At 42.8% G+C, this 22,854-nt stretch overlaps 1 protein-coding gene across 1 annotated transcript; it reads right to left on the bottom strand.

The window, feature by feature from the left end:
- Positions 1-2,253: 2,253 nt before the first annotated feature.
- Positions 2,254-22,845, bottom strand: PPP1CC (protein phosphatase 1 catalytic subunit gamma). Its single transcript, XM_083151401.1, has 7 exons — positions 22,581-22,845; positions 8,165-8,296; positions 7,826-8,056; positions 7,338-7,442; positions 5,557-5,780; positions 3,631-3,765; positions 2,254-3,252 (listed from the first exon to the last, which is right to left on the bottom strand). Exons 1-7 carry the CDS (start codon positions 22,633-22,635, stop codon positions 3,163-3,165), a joined length of 972 nt encoding a protein of 323 aa, XP_083007527.1. The 5' UTR covers positions 22,636-22,845; the 3' UTR covers positions 2,254-3,162.
- Between the last annotated feature and the right edge of the window lie 9 nt (positions 22,846-22,854).

The following is a 22,854-nucleotide window of genomic DNA, read 5'->3' on the forward strand; positions in this document are numbered from 1 at the left end:
TGAAAATAGCCTATGCAGCAGGGAAAAAGTTCACTAAACCAGTGGATTTTCAGGGAGGAGGATATATATTAAAAAAAAAAAAAAAAAAAAAAAGTGTCTCTAGTGTAACCCTGGTTAAGTTTGCTAATGTCAATCAACTCATTTGGGATACTTTAAACACATTTACCACCAGTCAGAAGTAACATGGTTTGCATACCAGATGGAACTTTCCAGAATTGTTAACAAACCCATTTTTTCCCTTGTGGTCTATCCATAATGTCTCTCTACCTAGGACTGTATAGTGGTCTCCTGGAAGGTTTGGTTATCTGTCCTTTATTCTCATGAGTGACACTTTATACAGGCAATGCTAGGATCCTCTTCTGGCAGTGGTGACCAAGCCATATCTTGGTAGCGAACATTAATACATGTCAGTTTGGTTTCTGTAGCTTTTCAAACTAAAGAATGGGACCACACTGACACCATAGATATCTTTTTGCATTTAACTCAAGGAGTACCACCGAAAATATGTTAAATTGTATAACAATATTTCATTTAAAATTTACAGGTATGGCGGTTAATTGCTAGGGCAGTGGAGCACAATTTGTTGCTATAAGATCTCAGTTGCATGCATGTACAGATGTGGGACCACAATTAATGTAAGCATGAATTTTTAAAACCCCCACTGCCACCAATATTGTGAAGTGTAAGAAAAGACAATAGTCAGCTCTGTTAGTAATTGAGCAGGGATGGGACAAGAACAAATCATGACCGTATGCACCACCAAATTTTGAACACTTCTCTTTATACATAGATACTACAGATAGTGGTAGATGCTCAATTAGTTCAGTAATATTACTCAGGTGCATGAGGGAGGGGTTAATACTGAGTAAGTAAACAGAACATCCCCCCCCAGTTCACCAAATAGTATTAGTAACCAATCTTCAACACTACATAATAGAATTCAGAGATATTGGTTTACTTACTCAGTATTAACCCCTCCCTCATGCACCTGAGTAATATTACTAAACTAATTGAGCAACTACCACTATCTGTATATATGTTGTTAGAGGCAGAAGGGAGCCCATATTAGGAGGAGATGTGGGTCCTGATATGCCACATGGAGTAGTTTGGGGTTGCTCCAAGGTAGGTAGCTCTTAGTTTGGATATATCAAGTAAGGAGCTATTATGTGGCTCCTTGCTGGTTCATCGTAGACCCAATTTAGGGTAACGGTGGTGTGGGAAGCGGTGCCCCTGGACTGGATGGGCTGGAGAGGCTTTAGTGCGGCACGCCCTTACATTCTATTAACACTTCTCCCTCACAAACCCTATCTCACTTATTTTAATTAATAAAAAAAATTATATCTATATATATCTATATCTCTCTCTCTTCGGCTTCCTATCACTAATTATTAACACTATAGTATCTCACTGGCGTGCTGCACTGGGCTTCCAAGCTTATGATAGTTTTTTGGGGTGCCACACCCTGCACCTAGATACAGCGCTAGGGACCCCCAATATACAGAGAAGCCTTGACGTGGCTTGGGGGCATATACACCTGCGCAGGTATATGTAACAAATCTCTGAATTCTATTATCATGTAGTGTTCAAGATTGGTTACTAATACTATTCAGTGAGCTGGGGGGGAAAAAGGTCTTGTTTACTTACATAGATACTAGTATGCCACCTTTTACATTGGACCAGAAACGGTTTCCTCTTCTGTGCATTTTAAGGTTTCTCCCAAACCTGTAGTATAGTTGCTCACGTGACAAGCAATCATGCTAGATACACTGCTCACATGATTAGAAGCATAAAACCTGATTGGCAGTGATTGTAATAGTCAGGTTTGATGTGCACACCATCACTAGCATCTCGTACTATGCTTATAAAAAGGATTGTAACAGGATAGTTACTGTCACTTAAATCGTTCCAGTGTGGACACAATCTAGGCAGACAATCATGATGATCTATGAAGGGTTTTGCTTTTTAAATCCACTAGGTGGTAAAGGCAAATCTGTGCCGAAAACTCAGTATAGAAGTATTAGAACCCATGTATTTAAAGTGAACCTAATGTGAGAAGCATCAATTTCTGAGTATTAAGAACTCAGCCAATGAATTTAGTAGTACCGAGAACTACAGGATTAGTCATTGCCGCCATGTCATCATTGCTACCATAGCAGCATAAAATGTAGACAATAGCATAAATACATATGAGTAGTGAGAATGGGAACTCATACCTTTCAAATTTCAGCAACAAAGTGAACAAATATACTCATGTGACTCAAACAAAGTTCTTTATTTAAGAAATAAAAAAAAGGCTGGTAAACATTAAGTGACAACTTTGGCATGTCCTAATTCTGATATTTTAATGAGTGGTAATTATGCCCTTGAGGCCATATTGAAAACCCAGTCACTATTATGTAATGCCATTGTGAAGTGCATTGGTATGTCTTAACCATTCTTGCATTATTTATCTGCTACCATGCAAAAAAACCACAGAAGCAAATCCAACTTTTTTTCTGTGGAAGACATGAGCAATACACCATACAGATACAAGTTTCAGGAAGTAGAACACAACACTTAAAATGATGGCTTTAATTTCAGTTAAAGAATACAGTACGGGAGGGGAGAAAAAAAAAGTGCTTCAATTAAATATACATCAAACCAGTGATGCTGGCAAAGTCAAAGGAGATCTCTAATATTGATAATGGCTATGTCGACATGACATTAAAAGAAAATCCCTTTAAAACAATTTACGTTTGTTTTTTTAAAATGATAATGTTCACAGTGGTTTGTATAAACAATATGCAGAATATAGCAGTGACATTCCTAGTCTCACCAGCCCATGAGTGTCCTCTTTAGGTACTAAAGTATGAAACAAGCATTTACAGTTCATGTGAATTGTACGAAGCTACAAGAGAGAAAAATAAAAGATTTGGAGTGTACAAATAACAAAGGATATTTAGAAGGGAAAAAAAACAAAACAAAAAAACACACACATTATGTGGTTTCAGAAGGAAAAAGGGAGAACAGAAAATTTGAAGGGGGAGTGATGTAGCAAATACAATTCAGAAAGAAAATGGAGCCACTATCAAGATGGATGGAGCGGACCAGTACACGTTACACAATTTAAAATAAAAAAAGTGATTATATACTATAATACAAGTCTAAACGGACTAAAAAGGCTCATTTTTTTGCCTGCTTTGTGATCATGCCTCGTGGAGGTGTTACAGGTCTGCTTGCATTGGGCTTCTTTTTCTCGGCAGGTTTAAGTATCTGAGAAACACAGAAGTACAAGTTGTGAGATCATTCATTTTCAGATTGCTTGAAATGAGTTTATAGCAGGTCTTTTTTTTTTTTACTAAAGTAGAAGCTATTGATGGCATGCAGCTCACACAAACCTATTACGGATTACTGCCTGCCATTCCATATTACTACATTTACACTAGCCTTTTTAGGCATGTCAATTAACTTGCATAACATTGTGCACCAACATTAACATGATGTAATGCAGACACAAAGCAATAACGCCAACAATACTGTGAGAAAGGCAGTCAGCAGTGTAGAAGTATGCATATTACAGTATTCATTTTCTTTCTACCTTATTTTTTAATTTAGGACTTAAAAATTGGCTACCGGTACTAGTTACTATACCTGAAAGGAGCACATTAAGGTTTCATCTACACTCATCATGGCTCCAGCATTGTCGAACTCTCCACAGTAGTTTGGAGCAGAAAAAAGTGTTACCAACTGTCGCTTGGCAAAAAATTCATAACCATCTTCAACCACCTACAGGAAAAATATGAAAACAGTTAGGTAATCGCTTGAGGTAATCTTCATTGCTTCACTGTGTGTTTGTGGAGGCTGGTACAATATTAGGATGTCAACCACAATATAAACAGTTTTGTAGGTCAGTCAGCACAACACTTACACATTCTTGGCAACTAGTGTCATACATCACTTGTACATCTACAGCAAGTTAGATATTTGCAACACAAGTGCAAATGTTCCTACCCTATGCATGTTAAGAACTGCACAGCAGTACAGACACTGTTCATGTTCTCATGTCTGCTCCTACTTCCTCCTCATGTGTAATTGTTCTTCTGTGCGATTTCTATTTGGTATGAAATTATGCTACAAGGCCTTTCAGATTTGCTGCCAAGCCAGATATTGTACACATGGATGCCACAATTGGGTTGTGGATAAGCTCAGACAATTTCTAGGTAGACCCCCAAGAAGTAAACATGTACAGGTAGACACTGACAAAAGTTCAACACATGAAAAGGTCAATGCATACTTGCCTACCTGACCCTCTCCATGAGGGAAAAAAGGCTGTGTTCCTGGGCTTCCCTGGTAATGTTTTATTGCCATCACCTGTGGGGAGCTAGGTAATTGAGCAGAAAGGCGTTTCACCACAGGCGATGGCAATTCTACATTACAAGTCCAAGAACAGAGAACTCTCCATGAAGGAGAGGGTCAGGTAGGCAAGTATGAGTCAATGTTTCTACTTTTTTGTGTCAATGCAGACACCAGAACACATGGACAACCAAATAGTGTACCGGCTGCCATGCTGCAGCCAGGTGCCTCGCTCTGATGCAATTGGCATACTTCCCTGTTCCCAATCAAATTCCACATGGAAGCATGCAGTTCTAGTCACCCCTCCATAATAAAAGTACATATTGGAACTTCAAAAAGGTTTAATAAGCAACTAAATGGATTACGTTTTTAGTCATTGGGTTATGAGGAAAGGATAGCCAGGTTAGGTATGTTTACATTGGAAAAAGGAGTCATCCAAAAGGGGGATATGATTTGTGAAATTGCTTAAACTAATATTAATACACTGAACTAGCTGGTGATCTGTTTACCAAGAGGACTGCACTGGACACGTAGTCAGACTCCAAGGTTAGAGGAGAGGAGGTTTCTCACCCAGGGTAGGAAGGTTTCTTTACAGAAAGGGCAGTTAATATATGGTATACTCTGCCACAGAAGGTTGTGATGGTAGACTGTTGATCCATTTAAAATAAGTGTTATGGTGTGTACACACGGTGAGATTACCTTGCTATTCGACTTAAGATTCGAGTGCTGTACAATCTTTGCTATCTCTGTACTTTTTACATAAAACTCGTACAATCAGCATTAGTTTTGCACCATATAGTCATTGCTGCCCTGTCTATCTTGGTTTCGATTTGTGCTGTCACGGGAGTGCGCATCGGGATTGCAAGGTAAAAACCATGTGCAATCTGCATACTATCTGCATGCGATCTGCTTACGATTTTGACTATATAGGCTGAAGGTGGATTGTAGACAAATTTGTAACTAAAAAAAAAAAACAACCACAGTATCAAGGGGTATAATTAATTCTAATGTGCTAGTGTGGATTGGACACCCAGTAGAACAGATATAGGTTGAGCTTTGTGGACTAATGTCTTTCTTCAACCTCACCAAATAGGTTATTATGTCCAGTAGGTCAGGGTTTAAAAGAAAACAAAAACATCTGTGGTAAGCCAACACAGACTCCCACCCATAATACAGATTTTGCTAAAGGTGGGGTGTCAACATACAAATGGATAGGAGTAATACCTGATGAGCTCGACAGATTAGATCCAAGTCATGTTTATGGAGGAACTTTGCCACAACTTCTGCACCGAAAGTGAAGGATACACCTCTGTCATTTTCACCCCAACCTAAAACATCCTTATCAGGGTCTGACCAAAGCAAGTCACACAAAAGACCCTGGTCTGGTACATCAGTAGGACGCATGATTCTCCTGATTTGTTCCATTGATTGAAGGTCTGGTGATAAACCTGTACAAAGAGCCACTGTTAAGTTTCTTAATGTAGGCACCCCTTGCATAGATAAGGCCACACCACATATGTCAGTGGTAGCCAACTCCAGTACTCGAGAGCTACCAACAGTTCACTTTCTAGTTAACCTAGCTGGTGCACTCATTACTGACTGACATTATAAGAGATCCACAGGTGGCGCTAAATACTTCACGGTACTTGTGTATTATCAGGATGCCCATTACATCGTGGTGTATTCAGAATACCAATACAGCACTATGCTGACTACGTAAGTGGCTCTGGAGCCCTAAAAATACACAATGCGTAATATCCCCACTATTCACGTCGGCTTGGAGTTGATGTTCTAAAGTGTGGCAAGCGCAGCGAGCCCAGCAAGAGGACGCGTATCAGTTCACTGCGCCCGCCACACTTTATAAAATCAACTCCACGCCGATGTGGATAGTGGGGGTGAAATGGCTGGTCTATACTTACCCTCCTCCGGCCCAGGCACCGCGTCAATCCCCAGTGACTCACTCTGGGATTCAGTATGCATTTAGCGTAGTGCCACTGGGGGAGCAGGGAAACTATGTGATGCACCGCCAGGGGCACTATGCTGAATTACGTACAGCGTCCGCCGTGAGTGCCAGAGGAGGGGGACTGAATGCTGCCATCGGGTAGTGACCGTCGCTGCTACCAGGGAGTCATTCATCGGGGATCGCTGCCCGGAGGAGGGCAAGCATAAACCACACCACCCTGCTCCCAGAGCTGCCTCCTGTATTATCACGGCGCCGGCTACGTAAAAAACGTAGTATAGCCGGGCACCGTGATAATACACAAGTACCTACTTCACATGTGATTGTGAGGAGACCTGGAAAACGTTAACTGTTGGTAGCTCTCGAGGATTGGAGTTGGCTATCCCTAACCTATGTGATGTGTATCAAGTGGACTGCAAATACATTTATCACACTCTTTCAATGAAAAAAGGACTACTTAAATTAGTTCCATCGGCATCTTAGTACGATACCCTGGTGATAGAGGTGTTAATACCAAATACTCAAAGACCTCTTACAATGTGCATTGCAATTTACCTTTAGATGGGCATATACAGGATAAATATTTACTTTCAACATGCCTGTAAGCTCTGCAAAATAGGGGTGGTGGCTGATCTAACAAGAAAAGTACGGACTTTCTAAGTGTTAATTACCGTTTGTGCTTCAGAGCATATAGGTGGGGCTGTGTCCTCAAGGAGATAATGCCACTGCCTACAGTACTCCCAAAAAAGTGTTGCTGGTTAATGCTCTACGTTCTTAAAATAAACCAAACGTGCTGACAAACCAATTATTGTTACCAATTAGACACCCCAATTCTTGGTCCCCCACAAAGCCTGTGGACAGCCACATAGTTTTTCCATATAATTATTTTGTAAGCTCTATACAATGATAACTTGTAACATCTTACAATAAGTCTCAAAATCAGACAACTACTAATGACATTTATGTAATCTGCATTGAGAGGAAATACAATACAGGCTGATGCGAGGGGGGAGGGGGGAGGGCTAGGAACTTCACCACAACTTGCCTCCATGACAACAGAAAATCTTCTCATCTACAATGGCAGCTATTGGCAGGCAGTTGAAGCAGTCAGTAAAAGTTTTCCATAGCTTAATGTTATACCTTCTTTTACCTATAGAGAGAAATAAATGAATAAAAGTTACTTAATTTGGTTGTTTAAATTAACCAATGAATCTGTACACAAGTATTCCGAACAATACAAGGAACTAACCATCAGTTATTTAAAAAAAAAAAAAAAAAAAAAAAAAAAACTGTAAATATTTGTACACTATGAAGGAAAGTTCCATTGTTGGAAAATGGAGCAACACAAAAGTTATGGGGCATAATCTGTACCAGCAACCTCTAAAGCTGAATAGTGACCACTGTACAGCAAAAGCATTATGCAAGAATTAAATTCATGTTGCCGCTATGTAAAATGAACAGTCACAGAAACATGTAAAATTTGATGTTAGAACTTATGTACTTAAAAGCCTAATAAAAACATACAGAACTTACATTCATCATAAAAGCCATAGATTCTGTTAATGCTGGCACACTCATGATTGCCTCGGAGGAGGAAGAAGTTCTCTGGGTATTTTATTTTGTATGCCAAAAGGAGACAAATGGTTTCTAAAGACTGCTTCCCTCGATCCACATAGTCACCAAGAAATAGATAGTTGCTTTCTGGAGGGAAACCGCCATATTCAAAGAGTCGAAGAAGGTCATAGTATTGTCCATGAATGTCACCTGCAAAGAAAAGGATTGGTTATTAAAGATAAGGACCTTGTAGTCGGTGCAACCAAGCACACAATGGTGCTTACTAAAGCGGTATTGTTCCAAGCACCACGTACTTACCACAAATTTTAAGAGGAGCTTCAAGTTCTAGCAAAATTGGTTGACTGAGGAAGATTTCTCGAGACTTCAGGCACAACCCTCTAATCTCATTCTCTTGAAGTTGGACATTTTTTCCAGGCTTAGACCCTCTTACTATAAAAATAATAGATATAAAAATTACTTAACTACAACCAGGCACAACAACTAAATCATACAGAGCAAGTCTGGCTTCTCCAGCTGTTGTGAAACTACAACCCAGCAGTCCCTGGCACAGTGTTCGCATTCTTTAAAGCAAAACTTTGGCAAGACATGTAAGTAGTCTCACCAGCACGAGAGCCACAGGTTGGCCAGGCCTGATGGAGCTGGAAGTCCTAGAGAGCACAATTCTGATACACAAGGGAAATTTACTATGTGTACAAATTAAAGATGGTACACAAACACTCCCCGCTGGAGCATACAATATGCTATAATACACTCCCTTGAGGTACTTGCTGCATTTACTGATCAGTCTGGGACACAATGCTCATGATGTGGCCACTGAATATATTGTGAGATATTGCTTTTGTGTGTGGCCAACATTTTAGCAGTCATGACATTATAAAGCTAATCAGTTACTTTCTCTGCATGAAACACATTACAATATTCTAAATTAGGCTTAAAAAAAAGTTATTCTATGAAGAGCAGATCAATAAGGTAGAACATTGCTTCAGTATAATGTGTTTAATGCAAATTAAAAGCTACTTAAGTGTGAAATTAGAAAAATAGCCATTACACACGTGTACAACCAGCGGTCAAATGGAATCAATGATCATTACGATCAAAACATAACACATGCTAAATGGTTGTAGTCAAATCAAAGCCTCTGGCACAATTGGAAGGCCACAGGAAATTAGATATATTTTTAGGCTTAAATGCAGCAGAGGACATACAAAAGAGTATTTCCAGTTTAGTCAGTGTCAAACAAGGAATACTGGATGCAAATTCTAGAAAGTAAAAAAAAAAAATAAGAGGCAGCCAACTACTAGACTCAAGGCACTAACAGGCCATAAAGCTTAAAGTGACCAGTCTAATGAACCAGAGACCAGCTTAAGCCATGTACACACTTGCCAATCTTGATATGGACTATAGTCAAAATTGCATAGCATGTTCCTTAAAATTGCAGTGTTCAGCTGAATGAAACAACGATGTGAAGCCCCCGTATCGCATAGCTAAACAGATGTGCAGGCAAGTTCTATCTTGACTGGCACCTGTAGATTTTGAAAGTATAGTCAAAACCAAATAGAAATTTAGTCTAAATTGCAGTGTTCAGCCATATTCAGTGTTGATCTGCACCCCCGTTTAGTCAATATCAAATAGAAAAATAGACTGTGCAGGCAAGTCTCTGATCCCACCTGTAGAATGTATTTGGCATAGGGACACATTTCAAGATACTGTAGTCTAAATCTAAAGTACACATAATAGTGCCCATACACCATGCGTTTTGGCCTTGCAATGCACGCTCCCGTGCACATCACATTGCAAAGTACAAAAAGTATATGCAGCATGTTCTTTTTGAACTACATCATCACATCTACAGTAGTACAAAACGCACACTGTTGTATCGTATGAGTTTTGAACTAGATGCGATGCAACGTAGTTTAAACCGCACGGAGCACATTGCACCATGTGGACACATTAAAGTGCAGTTGGCCATATTGACTATTAGCCTGAATCTCACCCTGTTTACACAACAGATGCACTGAGGAATAATGATAAAATGGAGTCAAACAACCAATCAGCTCCTGCCTGACATTTGTTTAAGACAGCCTATGACATGGCAGGTAGGAGCCGATTGGTTGGCTGTTCATTACTCTCCATTTGATCACTTTTGAAGTGCATCTGGCCCCATAACTGAGCTCTTCTATTTAAAGCAAAAAAAGTCCCACCTTATTACCCAGTTAAGTTAAATGCTCCTATTCAAGTGTTCTGACAGAACCTGTGGCGAGTGAAGAAAGCCTGTAAGGGGCTTCTATGCGCTTAACCGCCCCCCCCCCCCCCCCCCGCCCCTATACTGCCTAGCTGGGTCACACCTGGGCTTCTGTACCCAGCTTGCAAACTAACACCAGCGTCCCTACCTGGCATAATGCCGCGCAGTTGACATCAGCAGAGGTGGTGTCCTGAGCTGGCACTTGAGGAGGTAATCACCCTGTGCTTGATATTTCATTGAAGTTATTGGGTACCTTTGACAGGTTGCCCATTCATGTTACCTGCTCTTTGCCAGAAGGGGCCGCTTTTTGCCCAGGCACCCGACTTCAGGGAAGGGCAAATTTAGTCAAAAAAAAAAAAAGGCAAGACACTGCCATGCAAAACAAGCTTAGCAGGAACACTACTGTGGGTACAATGTAGTAGGACGCATCTGGTCAAACTAAATGGTGCATACACAGAATAGAGGCGTGGGGGGGCGCGGAATAGGATCATTTGGTTGGACATTGCCCATAAGTAGTTACTCAGCTGGTCACAATTCCGAGGTCAGTAACTGGCCTTGGAACGAGGAATGCAGCAGCAATCACTAAAGGATACCTGCATATGAGCAGATCTTTAGCCATCAGAGTTGTAGGTAAACTATTGGGTTTGCAAACAATGCTGGACGACACTATGAGCTTAATTCAGACCTATTAGCAAGGCAGCAACTTTTGCAAACAAACAGAACCATGTTGCACTGCAGGTGAGGCAGATGCAACGCGCAGAGAGTTCGATTCGGGTGAGTGGCATTCCAACTGAAATCTAAATCACAGCAAGTATAAAGCAGCCAGTATTTACCCTGCACCGAAACAAAACAACTCCCCCATAGCTTAAGGGGCCTACATACAGGGAGATGTGGCGATCTAGCATCGCTCACCACACCGCGATGTTGGCGAGGATATTAAGAGATTAATATCCAGCGTGTTTGATATTAATCTCTTGGGAATAGCGACGCACATTACCATAGCTACACATGAAGCTAACAAGCGAGATCACCCATGTGTAGCCCCCCCCCCAGCAGTGCAGCATGGTTTTGTCCAGGTGCAAAAACTGCAGCCTTGATAATACACCCTTAACCATCACAAATCCTGGGTCACATGTGTGATGTGGAAGGTGTATACAAGGTCTGAATCGGGCTCTATATACTGATCAGGCGCTCCAAGGAACACCAAGCAATAAAGCCCGCTGACCAAGGGGCACACAAGACTTACAGTAAGGTCCAGCTCCCAAGAAAGCACAAACCTCTTTCTGCTAACAATGGAGCACTGCCACAGACGTGCATGCAGTTTACAGGTGGGACAGATTACAGACCATACAGGGAAGTGAACTTTCAGAACTAAAAATATTCCTTTCAAATGCTACATTTAATATAAATGTGCGGTACTAGTGTACTTTCACGGCTCCCATATGTAGTGGCATGCGATTTTTCCCGTATTTTTAAGCATTTTTTTTTATAAAATCGCATGCGATCAGGTGGCGGTACGCGTCCTACGACCTTTTCATACCCCCACTATCCACGTCGGCATGGAGTTGAGAATAGAAAGTGTGGCGAGCGCAGCGAGCCCGAAGCGTGGCGAGCGCAGCGTGCCCCGCGGATACCTTCACAGGTTTCAGTGTCCCCTCGCGGGCTTCACAGGTATCCGCGTCTGCTCGCAATGCTTCGTGCTCGGTGGCTCGCCACACTTTCTATTCTCAACTCCACGCCAACGTGGATAGTGGGGGTATGAAAAGGTCGTAGGACGCGTAACGCCGCCCCTCGCGGGCTCGCCACGCTTCGTGTTGGCATTGATAGTGGGGGTGGTACAGTGTGAAAAATGACATTTGGGGTGCATTTTACATGATGTCAACTGATGTCCATAATTTCTGTGAAAAATGACATCGCATGCGATGCGATTTTTCCCTGTACGATGCACATCGTGGGAGCCGTGAAAGTACACAAGTACCTACCTAACCAGATAAAATGACAAATCTAAAGTAGTTCAGAAAGTCTTGCTATGAAGATAAATCTCTAATCATTTGGTTTCAGTAAGCTGATTTATAAAGGTGCATAGCGATTTGAGCTTGTGATTTTGACTATATATAGTCAAAAATCAGAAGAAAAAAGTTAAGGCCCCCATACATTAGGCCGACTTGTCCTAGGGACAAGTCGGACCCAATTTACCTGCTAGCCGCCCGGCAGCTCCCCGGGAGGCTCACATACAATTTGGCACTTGATGTGCCATTTTTTACATGGGATAAATCGCATGCGATTTATCCCATGTAAAAAAAAAAAACCCAGGGAGCTGCAGGGCAGTGAGGAGTAGTGGGGGCGGGCAGCGGCGGCCAGCGGTGGTGGGGGCGGGCAGCGGGTGCAGTGAGCGCTGCTGACCTGGCCGGGCAGTGTACTTACACATAGCAGCAGCGGGGACAGGCAGCGCAGTGGCGGCTATTAGATTTTTAAAATTTGTCAAATGACCGGCCGCTCTGATTGGCCGGAGAGCTCTCAGCCAATCAGAGAGCGGCCGGTCATTTGACAAGTATTTTAAAAATATAATAGCCGCCACTGCGCTGCCCGTCCCCGCTGCTGCTATGTATGAATGGGCAGCCTGTGATTGGCATGGGCTTTTTTTTTATTCCGTACTGACAGCTCCCGCCAGCTCCCCCTGCCCGGCTCTATGCCGCCTGTGTCCCCCGCAGCGCCCCCAGCCCCCCCTGCTCCCTCTACCGCCGCGCTGCCCCACTAGGTCCCAAGTCGGGTGGTCAGACGTGCAGCAGGTCCGACCAACCGACGCAGATCCGATGCGCACGGGACCGCGCATCGGATCTGAGGGGACATCAAAACTAGCCGATTTTGGTCCGATTTCGGCCAGATCCGACTGATCTGGCTGAAATCTGACCAAAATCGGCTAGTGTATGGGGGCCTTTACAAGTAGCAGTGTGTATACAGAGGAAAAATGAAGGACTGCCTATAGTAGAACACTAGAAAAAATTAGGCTGCCTGCACAAAGCCGACCATAGGCAAAAGCGGAGACAGGGATTTTGAGCTTCTCCCACCATTAAATATTCCTGGGAGGGAGAAGTGAATTGTAAATAATCCTGGGAGGGAGAAGTGAATTGTATTTGTTATGCAAGGACGGGCATGCATTTGTAGATGCATATTTTGGTTGGACCTATAAGAGACCGTAGGTAAATTTTAGAAAATAAACTTTTATGTATATAAAAGCATTAGCTCCAGCAAAGGTAAGCTCTGGAGCCTAGTAGAGAGTATGAACACTACATAGTGATCTCAGATCGGTCCAGCCTGGCTGGAATAAATGACAACCGTTTGCACCAAAACAGAGGCATACAAACAATTGCTCTAATTTTCCTGAATGACCGTTTCAGAATGTTTCCCAATGTAGGAAAAATGGTCAAATGTCATTTGCTACCAAACGTTACCAGATTTTTGGACAGATCTGACCTAGTATGTACCCAGCTTTAGTGATCACCTTGTAACAAGCTGTCCATTTCTGTAAACATTTTATTAGCTATTGACAAACGTGGTCAAATGATATACAAAGCGTTTTGGTTTCACACTGAACAAGTTGTAGCAGATTCAATTAAGAGAAAACCCTGCAGCATGCAGCTTCTCTAGCAGCAGTATTTTACTATTCAATTAAAGGAAAGAACACAAGATGGCATCTTTTGACATCGCGTTTCTTTACGCACCTCCAGAGCAGGTCTCATTTTAGCGAATTTTTCTTGTTACGGACAAAAAAAAATATATATATAAGGACTTTCTTCAGCACTCGTGTCACCCAACCTACCGGGATTAATGAACCAATCTGAAGTTTACAGTTAGTTTAGTCTGTAATTACTTACATAGCAGCAGCGTTAAGTGTATAAATTGGATAGCACTGGTATTTGGAGCACTCATACCCACTGTATTCCAAGATTGGCTGAGGTTTTTTGCAATGAACTTGTACCTAACTGAATTCTCTCAAATTAATGTAGCTTAGACCAGTTAGACCCTGTATAAAGTCTAGTTTTGCAAATAAAGCATAACTACCCTTCTATTTCCGAAGAGAATCACTTTACTAATGCATGCCAATCTAATGCAGCATTAAGCACCTTACACACTAGAAGATCCCTGCCAACAGATATTGGCAGCAGCGCAGTGCTGACATTGGCAAGTGCATATAAACTTGCGGATGGTGCTGAGGGGAGCGAGGGCGATGCAGCATGGCAGTCACTAACCAGGACCTCCCTTGTCTGCACATGCAGGACAAGGGAGGCTGTGGTTAGTGATGCGCAGGAGAGCGCAGTCAACTATATTGCGTGTACACACTACACAAGAAGGAAAGACCGCACAGGAGGGCCTTCTGAGCAGTATATTTTACTGTCAAGTATGTATGGGGATTTAGTGACAATATGGCCAATGCACTCAGGGGTAGATTTAAGCTTGGTGAAGTGATAAAGTGTCTGGTTTATATCACCGGCCAATCAGCTCCTACCTGTTATTCTTTAAACAAAGCCTGTAACTTCACAGGTGATAAAACCAGACACTCACTTCACCAAGCTTAATAAATCTGCCCCTTAGTGGTTAATTCGTTTTTGTCCCTTGAGTGTTTTTACGTAACTATTTGTAGACTAGAGGCACAAATGTGATGGTGGACAAGAAGTGTGGCCTATGAGAAAATACAGTCAACATCCTGATCTCCTTACCCAAGATTTAATCTGATTAAAGGCATTTTCCATTACTGAATAATTTCCTAATTGGTTTACCAACAAAACTGGATGGCTCGGAATGTCAACATTTTACACCCAGTTCTCAAGATGCAACATTGCAGTGTTCCTCTGCATTTAAATGTGTGTAGAATTAGAGGCATCAAAAAATTGCACCATCCCATCGCTCAGTGTATGGGTGCAGTAACTGTTGAGGAAAGGTCAATCACACTGAAGGGATGAAATAAACATATTTAAGACAATAGTGACATTATCATGAATTGATGAACAAACTAACAATGGTATTGATAATTTAGATAATGGTGGTTTGAAATAGTGAATGGTGGAATTGCAGACCCTTATACCACACAAATAACCCGGGTCTGACCTGTGTCACTGGTGTCAAAGGTCCTTTTGAAAAATCCTGTGCGTAGCAACCAGATAATCTGTCCTGGGTTAAAAGGAAGGTTTTACCTGGGTCGGACCCGGGTTGCTGGGCAGTGTGAACGGGTAACCCAGATCCCGTTCATACTATAGGGAGAAGGCAGCGTCAGCTCCAAGCAATGCCTACTCCCTCGCCCACCCCCCCCCCCCCCGGCTTATTGCCGGGTCGCTTCACCTTGCAGACCCATATTCATATCGCAGGTATGACCCAGCATTTGCAAATTGAAGGGGGTATTACTTGTAAAAGCACTCCACTGAACTGCAGTGTAAAACGTAGTCCCATTCCTATCATGGCCTTACATTCTCCACTCCATGTTAAGAACGCTGCTATCATGAGTGCAGAGACTGCCATTTGGAAAGAACCACCTACACCACGGGACATTCATTTTATATTGTTTTTCATTAAGTGAATTCATTTTATTTCATCCCTTGAGTGCGACTAACCTTTCCTCAACAGTCAGTACTGCTTTTTTGTTGTTACTTATTGTGGATTGGGTCGACTACCACTGAAGGGGAGGTGGGGGGGGGGGGGGGGGGTAAATCAAACCCCCTTTTCCTTTGGGTTTCAGGAGCTCTAGCATTCTGCTCGTCTTTACTGGGCACCACACACCAGCTTGCACCCACAGTAACAGAGCCTAGTGATGGACCTGTTCAGCCCATTGCGACCAACCATGCATGGTCTGTCTCCACTTGAGACATGAATGGTTAAAGCACCTTACCTAGTTTGTCATTGGCAGGGAGGTTCTGTATGGAGAAACAATCTGCTAGATTCCTGAAGCCTCTAAAATGTCCAGAGGAGCAGATGCCAGCTGGACAGGACCTCTCTAGTAGTCAGCTCATGAACCGGAGAGAGGTTGCTGGATGCAGCCAGATGCTGGTGAAGTTGGAGCTGCCGCATTTTACCGACAAGGGAGTGAGGAGTGTAACCTGAGGCCAGGGTTAGCAGCATGTATGTCTGGGCATGGAGGGTGACCTTAACAACTACACCCCAGTGTAAGAAAGTAAAAACTGCAGCCCATCACCATTTCCCTATATTAAAGTGTGCCATCTGAACTTCAGTTTTCCTCCACATGGGGCATCCTAACTTTCATGTCTACCAAAATATTACACCACTACCATGCAACCTCATAACTGGACACTAATATTGCAGCCCCATCCCTAGGCATATGTTCCCTGTACTTACTGTGCAGACACTATTCTGGCTACATGACTTCCATCAAGAACACATTGTTTTCCTGCTAGTCTGCATGCCCCTAGTGATGGAAGCAGTGTGACTAGGACACAGCCCTTTTCATGAGCACACAGGTGTGCACTCCAGGGTGATCAGAACCTGGCCCAGAAAACCTAGGACTAGTACATGCCACTGCGTTAATATGGAGATTGACACCCAAGGCCACATTTACATACTTGCCAATTTCTTTGGTCGATCGTATAATGATATATTTACAGATTTGGAAAGAGATCGGGGTAACAAATTCTAGACATTCTGCAATGGAAAGTCATTTAACAATTAAAATTCTGGCAAAACAATCTAACGTCGCTCTTCTATTTGCCATTCTGTACTGTGGGCTTTAGTCAGAGTTGTAAGAGATATATATCACCTTTGTATGGAACTCCGATTTTTTAGGCAGTGGTGCATTTGTCAGGGCATGTATATGCACCATAGAGCAATTACATGGTAATCCGTGTTCAACCATCTAACCAGATTTCTGCAGGCATGTAGATTGAATTACAGGCTACACTAAAGTGATCATATGCAGACATCTGTTTGACAAATCTTTAGCACCAAAAATGGGACTAGTGCAAATGCACTAACATAGTGATGTGGGCAACACTGCTGCATAGTTGTGGCTAATAGATACAGATTACCTGCAACACTTAAAGAAGCTGCACCATGCATGTCTGAATCAGGCCCTGTACATCACATTTACAGTTAGTACAATGTGTAGACTATGAACAGCCAGAAACAGCTGGGGAGGGTAAGGTATACATGGTATGGATTTTTCCTCTGCAAACAGGAATCACCTCAATATATTTCATACATTTTCATTTTACAGTACTACTCTATTTTGGCAATTTAAACAGTCCAGTTTAGGCAGGAAAGTTTGATGCACAAAATACCAGCCCCCCCCCCCCCCCAATATGCATCCTGACTGCTTCCCAAGTCGTCGTCGTTCCCCCCCCCCCACACACACACACACACATGCAAGGTTACAACTAATGCACCTGCCCAAGATGTGCTTCAATTAATATCCAAAATTCTTAGTTTGTGGTTGATTAGTAGGTGGCTGCACCTAGAGGGTGCTGGGAATTCAACTGTATGGCTTATTGGGAGAGTCCTGCTGTGCCAACATATCTGCTCTCAGAAGCTGAGCATAGTTGTGCCAAGTATCCAGTTTCAGTGTCTGAGCAGGGTTTTACACATTGCAGATAGCATTTTAACCTGTTTAACATTTTCCAGGCATGGGCAGCACGATAATACAAGGGGAGCGCAAACCATTTCATGCCAACCAATCTAAAAGGAGAGTAAACCAACTGATAACTTAATACACAAGACATTTTTATATATTTGAGCATATCAGCTAGTGTATACACAGTATCTCTTTATCGACCACCTCTGATCTCTGTGCATTATGCAGTAAAATCTATCGTCCAGTACAGCATGCTCCTGGATGGGGCCACTGAATGATATGGTTTAATGTGTATGCACTCCTTTGTCCAGGAGTTCCAGGGAAACAATATCTTATTGTTTGCACTAGTAGCTTATCTGTAATCCACTTAAAGTGATGGGTTGGGGGGTATGCAATTATGGGTGCCCATTTAATAACCAATTCACCCCCACTGGCCACAGGAGCCTCTCAGGTCGCAGATGAAAACGGGACACTGAGCAACATGATTGCTAGCAATATATTGCCAGCGATCATATTGCCCTGTGTGTACACAATTTAAGTGCCAGAAGCATGGGAGTCAAACCACACTACTACAAACTTTATATACTCAGCGGAAAGTTCCGGACAGGATAAGTACTATCATTAACGCAACATACTACAATAAGACTTTTCATTTTGACTATGGTGACGAAGCCAGCATGACAGAACGTATAATCCAAGTTATGCTTGCTATTTCACAACATTTGTTTATTCTGACAAAAGACAGGGACAGTTTTGTAATGCCTGAACAATTCCAAAGTGTGTATATATATGTTTTTAATTTTTAAAGTATGTTGTTACATTATCTCTTTCAGCCAAAAATGCTAAATTTTGGAAAGACAACACCCCATTCAACACTAGAACAGTTTTAAGCACTGATTGTTCCTCTAAGCAAGTTGCATGTAGAAGAGCCCAAACCTTATCAGTTTCTTATATAGCACACACATTCTGCAGCAATTTATAGATAATTTCTTGGGAGCCAAATAACCTACCAGTATATTGTTGTAATGTGGGGGAAAACTGGAGTACACGGAGGAAACCCACGCAATTACAGGGAGAATATAAAAATTCTGCACAGTTGGGGCCATGGTGGGAACCCATGACCTCAGTGCTGTGAGGCAGTAATTCTAACCATTACATCATCCGTGCTGCCCCAAAACTTACTCAGCCTACTTCTGAGATAATAGATTTGAGTGTCCTTAAAAAGCAGATAAAACTTCTTAAATAGATTGTAGTGTCCAATGTAGAAAGTTCAATTTGGAACTGCAGATATGTCTTTGCTTTATTAATTCCGTTTCCACCTGAAACCACACAGTGGGGATGAAATGCCAGCAGCCAGAGGCACCCGAGAAGAGTTACATTGAAATAGCTCAGTTATGCATCCCATTATAGCCACACAAAGTCCAATCAGGAGTTTAAAACGACCAGACATCTATTGGGAAGATGTTCACTTGTGTTAGCTTATCTCACACAGGCCAAACCGGCAATAGTGATCTCTCTAGAATCACGGCAGAGAAACCCCCCCCCCCCCCCCCCACAGCCTGATCTCGGCATCCCGGGCCTATCCGCCCCACTGTTACTAATGTAGGCAGGCCTAGGCAGCCAAAGCCACTGTGGGCAGGTCCACCTACATCAGTTGGGGGCATGCCCAGAGGTTCTGGGCTTCCCTCAAGCTCACTGGTCAATGTGAATAGATGCTGTGCGCATGGATCTAGTCACACTGCATCAGAGACCCACAGTCATGGCTATTTTAGTAGGGCGCTGGAAATTGTCAGGGCGCATTTTGCAGTTTGAAAATCAGGCAGGGTGTGGAGGTTAAAAAGTTTAGAGCGAAGACCAGATAATGTTCCAGATGCATTTACCAACATGTCAGACAATGAGCCAACCATCTGACTGCTATTGCAGTGATGCCCAGCATTTAGGTTCATGAGTCAAAGAGAATACTTTGTCAAAGGTAATTTTTTTTTTTCGAATGCATAGATCGGACAATAGACTCTTGCTACTGTGAGGATGAGGGTAATTCCCACCGTTTCAATAAAACCCTTTTGGGTACTTGTGTACGGAGCCCACTACGGCATTTGTGTAGTGGGCTATTCAGGGTAGTGAAATCGCATGGCATGCCATTATTGTATGACATGCGATCAGATATCTGTTCCAATTGGACATAATGGCATTTAATGAGCTATACAATTAAATGACATGTCATTTATGGGCATGGACCATTTTTTTTAAAATAAAAGATTCTAAGATAAAAGACTTGTTGCCATAGCGACGTCCCATCTGAAATAGAACTCCCATAGTCAGTAGTAGTGAATATGGACTGTTCAATGGGCCTGTAGGAATAACTCACCACACCAAAGGCACATACACACTAGGTGGTTTAGATCTGAAAGTATCTCACTTAGGGCCAGATGCACTAAACTTCAAAAGTGATAAACAGCCAGCCAATCAGATCCTGTCTAAGATTTTTCAAACACAGCCTGTGACATAGCAGGTAGGAGCTGATTGGCTGGCTGTTTATCACTCTGCATTTTATCACTTTTGAAGCTTAGTGCATCTAGCCCTTAGTGATCTGTGCTACTTTCATCTCAAAATCCCCTAGTGTGTACGGCCTTGCGATGAGTGCTGCCACATCGCCAGCTGTCAAGCAATTTTACCCGTTGAGTACAACTTTCCATAGTCTCATACTATGAAAAGTGGTTCACCCCCTGTGGAAAAAAAAATCAATGGGACGGGCAAAAACCGCTCAGTGTGTATGTACTGAGCAATTTTCACATCATCGCTCCTTATACACTCTGGGCACAAGCACCCAGTGTGTATGAGACGTATGCCCACCTGATAAACGCATTGAGTGTATAAAGAACACGGGGTAAATATATGACGCTTGGAGAAGTGTTATCTTTCCCCATGAAGAATGGTTTTGTGCAATGTGATAGTGCACCAGCCAAAAGAGCTCCAATAGGTGAATTGACAGTTAGGAGCTGATTAGCTGGAGCATTATCTACATGTCAGATAATGACATGCACATAATGTTCTTTATGGGGGATAGAGAACATTTATCCATTCTTTATGGGGATAGAGAACATGTATCCAAGCTTCATACATTTACTCCATAGTTAGTGCAGGGGTTAGGCTTAATAAGAAAAAAAACACGTCCGTGTTAACTGGTCAGACAATACAGACAAACTGCAAAGCCACATGGACAAAAACTAGATATTGTTACAAATTGCTATTTGAGCAATAAATCAGTGTTCATGTGTAACAAATACAGCATACATTCTGAACAAGGTCATAAGTTGATCTTTTGATGCAAACACATCAAGCTGTCCCCGAAAATGTACAGACTCCGGAAAACCTATTATAATTTAGCCATTAGCTGTGCGGGTGCACAGGGGAAAGAAAAAATCATAATCTTCCACCTGCAGCAACATGGACCAATTATGCATATCTGCAAAGTCATCCCAGAGGGTTTAAAATACTTGAATAAGTCCTTATATGAAGTTAACAGGCTGAAAGCTACACTGAGGCACTCAATAGAAAGGCAAATATCTTAGAACATAAGTGATCTCTGGTCTAAAAACTAAAGACAATTGTCCATGTCAGTTCTGTCACCATCAGTGTGCTCAGTTCAGGAGCTGTGCACTTCTACAGCTGCTGCAGAGAAGTACAGAGCAGCTGTGAAACTATAGTGGCGGTTCTCAAAAGATAAGATGCTCAGCAGGTAACAAGGCAGTACTGGTACTTCGGCAGAAGGGAATGGGAGTGATAGGGCTAAGCAGCAATAGAGCAAGACCATATCCAACACCACCCAGAACTTACAGGCGGGCTGCATCCATAATAAAAGTAGGCCACCTTAGAAACAAGAACAGTACACAAGAACAAGTATCGTACCACACGTTTATACATACTTTTACGACACTGCCCAGATGAGTCAGATTGAGGATGTCACTGATGAACTAGACCTTAAAAAAAGCTTCAGCAATATTAACATAGAGGGTTTATATCTGTTGGCTAACCTTGACACAACAGCTGTTGAACTACACATTCCATCATGCCCTGCTACAATTTTACTATTTGGCAATGCTGGGATGTGTAGTTCAACAACAGCTGGAGTGTCAAGGTTAGCATCACAGGTTCTCAGGTGTCCTACAACATTTTACCTTTAAGGGTTAAAAATCCAATGTAGGGTCCACTAAAGTTTTCAGAAGCCACACCTTTGGCTGAGGCAAAAACTGATCTTGATTCATAAAAAGGAGGAGTACACCTGGGCTACGAGAGATTACTTCTAGTACTTTACTTACACCAAACCCCCCACCTCCACAGCAGCCACGGGATGAGGGATGTGAGCTCTGTACAGTTAATGCCAATGTACCAGGTCAGTGAGTAATAGCAGCAGTGACAGCTACCGCACTGGCTATAACACGATGTAACATATATGCGGGAATTATCACACACGAAGCAGCAGGAACATGGACCCGTCTCAATGGGCCGCTGTCCTGAACATAGGAACACACTAGTGCATGGATGTGCAGCGCATGGGGCGGAACACTGCTGCTGCAGAATCCCACCGAAAACTAGAGGGGGAATTAACTTTTTCAATTAGTCTAAAGGTGCCGGAAGTTCCCCGCCATCGTTGAAGTGCATAATGGCAGTATGTACTGCCTTCAGTTGTCAGGACATGCTGGGACCTCTAGTCCCACAACAGCTGGAATCCCATAGTACGCGCTACTCAGCTGCAGCACCACAGGAACCGTGTAGCAAGCACAATAACAACCCTGGCATGGCCTGCTAACAACAAAGCCTCTTCCCCCGCCAAACAATGGGCCGTTGGCCCGAAGCCGATCAGCAGCTCAGCACCGGGCCTTCCCGGGCCGCCTCACCTTCTAGCAGCCGCTGGATGATGCTGTCAATGTTCAGTTTATCGACATCTGCCATGGTGGCCTCGAACGTCTAAATGCGACACGGAGCTAAGGGTGGCGACAGCACAAAGAGGGGAAAAGCAGCAGCCCAAATGTGACGGAGCAAGCTGCTGCGGTCTCGGCGTCTCCCAGGAAGCCTCTCTCCCTCTTCCGTTACAGGCTACGAGAACACAGCAGCACAAAATGGCGCCGCCTCCTCCTCCTCTGCCGGCCCGCGCAAGGATCTCATCACTGT

This window comes from Crinia signifera, chromosome 1 (genome assembly GCF_055691185.1).
Source record: "Crinia signifera chromosome 1, ASM5569118v1, whole genome shotgun sequence".
Classification (NCBI taxonomy): Eukaryota; Metazoa; Chordata; class Amphibia; order Anura; family Myobatrachidae; genus Crinia; species Crinia signifera.